The sequence below is a fragment of the Calidris pugnax genome, unplaced genomic scaffold (assembly GCF_001431845.1).
Source record: "Calidris pugnax isolate Ruff unplaced genomic scaffold, ASM143184v1 scaffold210, whole genome shotgun sequence".
In the NCBI taxonomy this organism is placed as follows: Eukaryota; Metazoa; Chordata; class Aves; order Charadriiformes; family Scolopacidae; genus Calidris; species Calidris pugnax.
This window is the reverse complement of record NW_015091004.1, coordinates 521,982-530,071: the sequence shown is the minus strand read 5'-3', so window position 1 is coordinate 530,071 and position 8,090 is coordinate 521,982. Positions and strand designations below refer to the sequence as shown.

Genomic DNA, 8,090 nt, shown 5'->3' with positions numbered 1-8,090 from the left:
GTTGAGCTGAGCTGATACAAGAAGATGATTCAAATTTGATAGCTGAAGTGGAGGAGAAAATGTTGGGAATGCATTTCCAAGGTGACCTGTGCTGAAGCAGTTCATTCCCTTGATTACCCGAGGGGAAAAAAAAAAAAAAAAAAAGCCAACTCCTTTCCTTGAAGTTGAAATATTAGAGGGAGTCAGTCAGCAACGAAACAGCTAGTGGGGAACTGCTCAAATCAAGATAGCTGGTGTCCTTCTTGCCCAGACCATGTAGGAGCAAGGCAGCTAGGCATCCATGGTGGGACATCATCTGTCCCCATCCTGGTGGTGACCTAGAGTGCTGGGGCAGACAGGAAGGGAGTGATAACCCCAGCAGAAAGCAACCCTTTATGCAAATAATTCAGACATAATTCAGAAAATGCCACCACGGACCATCACCAGGACATCATCTTACCTTCTTACCTGTGATTCTGATGTGTCTCCACCCTTGGCAAACTGAAGCCACAGCTAGAGCCAGGTTTCACTTGCACGGCCTCAAATACAAACTCTGCTCGTACCAGGGGCACCACAAGCACCTTGGTTAAATACAAACAAGGCATTTTTTTTATCCGTTCAGAAAATAGTCAGAAAAAAAGCATCTTTGCACCAAAACAAATCCTGCAACCGAATCTTTTCCCACTTCACAAAGTTTCTTACCTGGTGCTTGGGTGTAAGCAGCGCTTTGGGAGGCCAGACTGTTTCCAGGGACTTTCCCCCAGATGGATGGAAAGCCCTTCTTGGAAGGCAAGAAGTTCTGTCTCAACATATGGAAAGAGTTCTTTGCTGTGAGGGTGGCAGAGCCCTGGAAGAGGCTGCCCAGGGAGGTGGTGGAGTCTCCTTCTCTGGAGACATTCCAACCCCACCTGGATGCCACCCTGTGCGACCTGCTCTGGGTGGACCTGGTCTGGCAGGGGGTTGGACTGGATGATCTCCAGAGGTCCCTTCCAACCCCTACCATTCTGTGGTTCTGAAAGGCATGGGGAAGGAGGATGGGATTGAGATCAGACCTGGAGAACCTCTGGCTCTAGGTGGGGAAATGCACTGTGAGAAACATGTTGAATCATGTGGTGGAAACCCCACGTACCCAAGCTGCTTTGAGATGAAGAGACAACAGTAGATGACGTCTACTCAGGAGCACTGGAATAGTAACAGCTTTAATCGTCATTATTTTTTTCCAAAAAAATTGTTTTCTTAAAAAAAAAAAAAAAAAGGAACATTAAACGATAAGTACAATAACCAATTACTGCATGAAGGGTGGCAACGCAAAGCCCAGACCAGAGCTTTGGGAGAAAGGCTTGACATTTAGTGGGCAGAAGGCATCCCAAGGACACACACCCACCCCCAGCACGTGAGGAGGGATGGGATTTCAGCCCAAGGGCAGGGATAAATTAACACAGCCCTTACCCCACAAAGGGCCCCAAAATGTGCCAGCCTCGGGGAGGGCACAGGCCATCAATGAGGTGTCCCAGGCTGTGGCTGAAATGTTAAGTTGGGTAATAGGGAGTACCTGAGGTAGTTAGAAAAACTAAGGGGGAGGCAGGGGAAAGCTGAAATCATTCAGGGGCACCCCCAAAAACAGAGGAGGCTCAAACTCCTGCCCTCGCCTGCTGCTGACAACCACCAGGGTCCCCAGCGTGGCCATTCTGCCAGACCTTGCCAGGAGAAGAGCCAAAGCCAAGATTTGGATAAAAACCCAGGAGAAGGCCATCCCTCCACGTGCACACACGCTCTTGTGGGAGCTATTCCCTATTGCAGTGGAGATTTCTGCCTGTCCATGGAAAAATGTGCTCTTAGGGTGCCTTAGGAAAAAAGAAAAGGGGACACATAGCGGGCTCAGCTGCTGAGGGACCCTCTCTGTGCTACGTTGAGTTGCATAGGAAACTCCTTAAAGCCCCTGAGGAGAAATTAAGGTGCTAATCTTACTTCTTGTGGGGTCCAGCGAGAGCGACTGGTTGCTGGGGACATGATTTTGGGGAAGAGGAAAGGAGGTCGTTCCCTCTCAAGGCCACTGCACCAGCACAATCTACAGGATGCCTTTCCCATTCTTCATTTTTTTCTTTTTTGTTTGGATTAACCTGAAAGAAAATCATGCTGTGCTGTAACAACTAACCTTTCTGCCGTAACAGTTTTCGCTATAAAGAAGACTGTGCACTTAAAATAAATCTTTCTGTGCAAAACATATTTCCCTCCCATGTAAAATATTTGAGAGCTGGGGGGGGCAGAAGGAAGAGGGGAGGTCGTTCAAAAGACTCAGCTACAAAATAAACGGGGAAAAGCACGGGCACTTGGTGCTGCAAATATTTAGCTCGATGGCACCAGGTTTATAGGTTTATTTACAAGTTAAGCTGGACTTTAGGAGCTTTGAAAAGCCCTACTCAAAGCCCTCTGAAACCAATGGCAACGAGCGTTAAGCCCCATAGCACATCTGGAGCACCTCCAGTGAGCTCAGATTTCAAATCAGGAGAAACATTTTCTCTTTTCCTTCTTTTTGGGGGTAAAGAGATATATATATGGACGGCGACAATTTCCTCCCTTTTTCTGGCCTCTTTCCCCAGAGCAGGAGCATCTGGAGAGGAGCAGCCCAAACAGTTTGCTGCCACGGCAGGGTGGAGCCATTCTCACCATTCTCCTGGCCTGTCTCTCTCAAGGAGGTCTCTGCTGAACCCCAAACCTCCAGCTTCTTCCAGAGATGTCCTACAGCACCCGGGCAAGGTGAAGCACAAGGGGCTTGTGACTGCTTCTCCTGGTTAAAAATGGTACCCGAACATCTGAAAATAGGCAAAGAGCATCTCCCTGTCTGCAAATGAGAAAATATACGTTTGCAGAGACACGAAAATAAAACAAGAATCAACAGAAGAGGTCACGGGGCCTGTGAATGGAAAAAAAAAAAAATAAAAGCTCCTTTTTGGTGTAAGAAAGAAGTTTGTTGGGCTGAGGACACATGGTGCTTTACAGTCACGTCTGGGAGTCTGCCAAAGCCTTACTGTGGCAGTGGGGGAGGGCATTTACTGTGCTTCCTCTTAAAATATGTATTTACACGACTCACGTTTGTCTCAAAAAATGATAATTTAAAAGTGGTTTCTACAACATAGAAAACAGCCACAGCTTCCCCCCGAAGTGGTTACAACCTTTACCCCTCGTTACAAAAATTAGACTTTTATTTGTAAATGCCTAAAAAAACGTCACCTCTTTTGTGATCCCTCCCCATTCCCTTACCCCCTTGAAGTTTTTTTAGTAAGAAATAATTAACTGGTATCAATGCCATATGAAAAGCCACCCCCCCTTCTGGTTGTCTTCCCATCGAGGAGGGACGTCTCCTGCTGATTTCCAGTCCTAGTGGAGAACTTGCAAACTTTGGCCTCTTAAAACCTTCTTTTTCAAGTCAACTGCTTAAAAAAAAGGGGAGGAGGGGGCAGAAAGCACAGAAAAGAAACCGCAAAGGAGATGTGGACAAAAAAATGTCACTGCAGGAGCTAGATGGCAAAATCCTCATGGTCTTGAGGGCTGAAGGCAGCTGCACGCAGCATGTCCAAGGAGTTGACCAGGATCAAGGTGCCGGTGAGATGCTTCCAACGCTTGGTGATGGGGTTCTTCATCTTATCCAGCCCGGTGTGGAGCTCCTGGATGACATCACGGTAGCTGTCGCCCATCTGGCTGCTCCAGGTGAGAAGAAAATCATATGCTGGCTTCCACATGGCCTGTGGTGATGGGGCAGAGGTGGAGAGGCCATCAGAACTGGGCCAGGCTGGATGGTTGGATGTCATTCCCAACACACCCCCATCCCAGAACAAGCACACGTTCCTAGGGAAAAACACCCTCAAATTTCCTGGCAAGGATCTCACTTTGCAGTGAATTGATTTGTCTTGTCTTTCTGTTACCTTTTTAAACAGTGTGTTTCTTACATTTATGCCTGAACAATTCTATATCTTAAGTAGATGAAGCTGTTTAAAATGAAACATGAGAGGAAGAACGACATTTGGAATAGAAAAGGCTATTTTAGGAACAGTCAGTGCTAAAGTACTGGAAGAATCACACCAGGTTCTGATCAATTAAGTGAAAAACTGAAAATTTCCAAGAAACACTGGCAAGTCTGGGGATTTGGGCTGTGATCCAAAGCTTGCCAAAGTCAGTCACTGTGTTGATTTCAATGGATTTTGGATTGCTCCTGCAAGGGTATAAGGTATATACCAAGGTATAGCACAGCCAAATCCCTTTCATCCCCTAAAGGAGCTCCAGAAAAAACATGTTCTGGAGGTACCTGCAACCCTAGGAAGGGACCCATGAAGACTGAGATTTGTCCACTCTCACCTCACTGTCTACCACCCCCGTCTTGTCCCGGTGTGGGGCCTCGTAAGAATCCATCTGCTGCTTGGAGACCTTGGCAAGCTTCTCAGCCAGCTCCCTCCAACGCTGGGCCACCTCCACAGCTGTGGTCAGCAACACAAAGTCCTGGATGAGCCGGACAACCAGCCCCTGGCAATCCATTTTCAGCAGGGCCTGAAGGACACGGGTGAAAACAAGAGAGTCAAGGCAGGCAGTACATGGCAGGTGACCCAGGGGACCATCATAGAATCATTGAGGTTGGAAGAGACCCTTGGGATCATCGAGTCCAACCATCTACCCTACTCTACAAAGTCCTCCCCTACACCATATCCCCCAACACCACATCTAAACGTCCCTTAAACACATCCAGGGGTGGTGACTCCACCCCCTCCCTGGGCAGCCTGTTCCAATGCCCGACCGCTCTTTCAGTGAAAAATTCCTTCCTAATGTTCAATCTAAACCTCCCCTGTTGGAGCTTGAAGCCGTTCCCTCTCGTTCTGTCGTTAATTACCTGTGAGAAGAGACCAGCACCAACCTCTCTACAGTGTCCTTTCAAGTAGTTGTAGAGGGTGATGAGGTCTCCCCTCAGCCTCCTCCTCCTCCTCCTACTAAACAGCCCCAGCTCCTTCAGCTGCTCTTCATATGATTTGTCTTCTAGGCCCTTCACTAGTTTCGTTGCCCTCCTCTGCACTCGCTCCAGCACCTCCAGATCTCTCTTGTATTGAGGGAGGTCCCTCAAGGGACCCATCGAGGGAAGTCCCTCAAGAAGCCACCCCAAAAATCCTCCCACCCCCGTTCTAGCGACAGCTGGTGAAATTAGGCCACCAGGCTTGCCAGAAGAGTAATCCCATTAATTGAATGAAGCACTCTACCCCTCTTCAACGAGGCTTGCAGACTGGGCTGCCTTATTTTCCAGGCAACTCCTCGAGATGCTCAGGCGCCACCATAAGCAGTTTAAGGCATTCAGGGGCTGAGAAGAACAGATGCCTTTAATTAAGGTAACTAATCCAGGGTAGTATGGACAGCTTGCCTCCCTGAGCCCGGAGGAGCACCATCCTTCAGCACAGACAGGTGGGAATGGCCAGTCAGGAGGGTTTTGGGATTCTATCAGCCTCGGGAGGAGATGGGCTGGGGTGAGACCCAGGCTACAGGACCATTGCTTGGCTTGGGATGTTCTTTGCTCTTCTCACCACCCCTCTGCCTTCCTGTGCCTGTTCAGAAACCGTCACCTCCTGCGTCATTTGACCTAAAAGCTGAGATTTTCTGCAAATGGTTTTGAAGAAGTGGGGAAGAGGAACTGCAGCAGTCACGTTTTTCTAGCAAGCGGTAACTTAGCCAGGAAAAAAAAACGACGGAGCAGTGTTAACTGCTTAAATCTTACCAGGTACCAAATCACATGAACATCTGCTCAAAGTTGAAAACAAGTTGCCACATGGGGGAAAAAACCCCACAGGGCAGATCAAGGAAAGGAAGGGTTTTAAGTGGCAATTATCAGAGGACAGGATCAGATCCACAGAATCAACATCCTGCACACCGAGGCTCCCCATTCTCTGCCAGAGCCCCATGGACCGCAACAGCCTCAGCAGCAAACCCAGTCCCTGGGCAAACCCCACTTTGAACCCCACCTGGCTACAGGAAGGTGGTTTATATTACAAAATGGGCATCCACTTTTTAAAACTCATAAACCAGGTCAACAGACCCCCAGACCATGCCTTGGGTGAAAGCTTGCTGAGTAGTCTCTTGTTTTCCTAGATGTGGAGCTGTGACACCAGCAGACCCAGGATGGTGGCTCCAGGATGGGTGAACACCCAGGGCTCAGCGTTTCAACCAGGGGGTCCCCACTTCAATAAAGGCAAACCCCAGCTCAGGGATGAAGGGCACAGACCCCCTGAGTGATGCTGAACACCAAATGAGCCCCCAAGGAACCCATCAGGAACATCATCCACACCTTCAAAACAGGATGAGGCTGGTTATTACAGAAACCATGGATGTTGTGGTCCACACGTGGCCAGAACCTTCCCAGTTTCTGCCACCGTGGGTCCTGAAATCCTCTCCTGGCATGGGGGGGTCTGGGCAAACCCCAGCTGGTTGGGCTCTGGAGCAGAAGAAGGGTTAAATCCTCGCCTAGGCAGTTTCACAGGGACAGTTGGGGGAAGATGGGAACATCTGAAACCACTCCAGCAATTTGCAAAGCAAATGCATGTTGATTTCTCCCTTATCTGTTTCCAGCTTAAAGCCGGGCTCCAGCTTGAATCTAATTACAGCTGCAGACCAGCAGTTTGTTTGCTCCTCAAGTGCTTACATCGGTTTCCTGTACTAGGAGAGAAGTAATAAACCCTCTTGTTAAGCAAGCAAGGAAAATACATTTCAAAGAGGTTTTTCTTTTTTTTTTTTAAAGGGCATTAAGCAGCATTTAAATCTCACACCTGTGCCACCTCTCCTCCAGCAACTTTACAACCCAACCCACGGATTCATCACCCTCTCCTCCTCTGCAGGCGGAGGATTCGGATGGTCCTAAGGAAGAGCAGATTTAGCATCCTCAAACCTGTGTTTCCAGGCGGCACGACTGCCTGCATCCAAACCCCAAAATGACCTGGTATTAAGCAAAGTAGACTAAATGAGCCACTCATCTCTCCTGCCAGAGGCCAAGCAGGTCCCAGGTAGCAGAGGAGCCCACCAGGAGCACATTGATCCAGGGATTAAGAATAGAGCCGTAGGAGACAGATTCTCCCACTCTTTCTGCTGCTCAATGTAGACAAGAAAATGGCATCAATTATAGCAGCTGGGAGGCCACCCAACTGAGAACTGTACAACTGCTTGAAGCAACAGCTTACAAAGAGCCTGGTTGCTCCCCACAGCAGAATCACAGAATCACATGGTGTTGGAAGGGACCTCTGGAGATCATCTAGTCCAACCCCCTGCCAAAGCAGGGCCACCCAGAGCAGGTCCCACAGGAACGTGTCCAGGTGGGGTTGGAATGTCTCCAGAGAAGGAGACTCCACCACCTCCCTGGGCAGCCTCTGCCAGGGCTCTGCCACCCACAGAGTGAAGAGGTTCCTCCTCATGTTGAGGTGGAACTTCTTCTATTCAAGTTTGTGCCCATTTCCTCTTGTCCTGTCCCTGGGCACCACTGAAAAAAGACCAGCCCCATCCTCTTGACACCCATCCTTTAAGTATTTATAGGCACAGCATGTTAACTCTGAAACCTACTGATGTCCATGGAAACATCTACTTCCTGCACTTTCCTCCTGATGATTTCAGCTGGGGAGGCTCAACACGCAAATTACAGGCTGGGGAAGACAACGGGTCACCGGGCAGAGGTGATGGGAGATGGGGACAGCATGAAAGCTGGGTGGGGTTGGGTTGCAGGAAAGAGACACAGCCACCGAGGTCAGAGGGGATGGATATTAGCAGTACCAGTGACACATTTTTTTTGGCCCGGGCACAACTCACTGCCAAAGAAATACACGAAACACATGTGGGCACGGGGCTCTCCTGGAAGCCCTGACTGCCTGGCTGGGATTAAGGGCTCACAACAGACTTAATCCTCCAGCAGCAGCTTTTGGGATTACACTACAATTTCTTTCCAGCCTCCTCCCTGGCCCTGGATAAACCTCTGTGGATAGCAGGGTAAAACACGTCTCCACCCCTGGGTACACAGAATCACAGAATCTTCTAGGTTGGAAGGGACCTTAAAGATCATCTTGTCCAACCGTCAACCTCACTGACAAAAATAGACACCC

General features: G+C 49.0%; 1 protein-coding gene across 3 annotated transcripts in view; it reads right to left on the bottom strand.

The window, feature by feature from the left end:
- Positions 1–1,222: 1,222 nt before the first annotated feature.
- The window catches only part of SH3BP4 (SH3-domain binding protein 4), a 43,761-nt gene continuing 36,893 nt past the window's right edge, over positions 1,223–8,090 (bottom strand). For all 3 annotated transcript variants that reach the window (XM_014955609.1, XM_014955611.1, XM_014955610.1), the window contains 2 exons: positions 4,333–4,521; positions 1,223–3,722 (listed from right to left, as the gene is read on the bottom strand). In XM_014955609.1, coding sequence (XP_014811095.1) covers positions 3,498–3,722; positions 4,333–4,521 — 414 coding nt within the window. In that variant the 3' untranslated portion in view covers positions 1,223–3,497. The remainder of the gene's footprint in view (positions 3,723–4,332; positions 4,522–8,090) is intronic.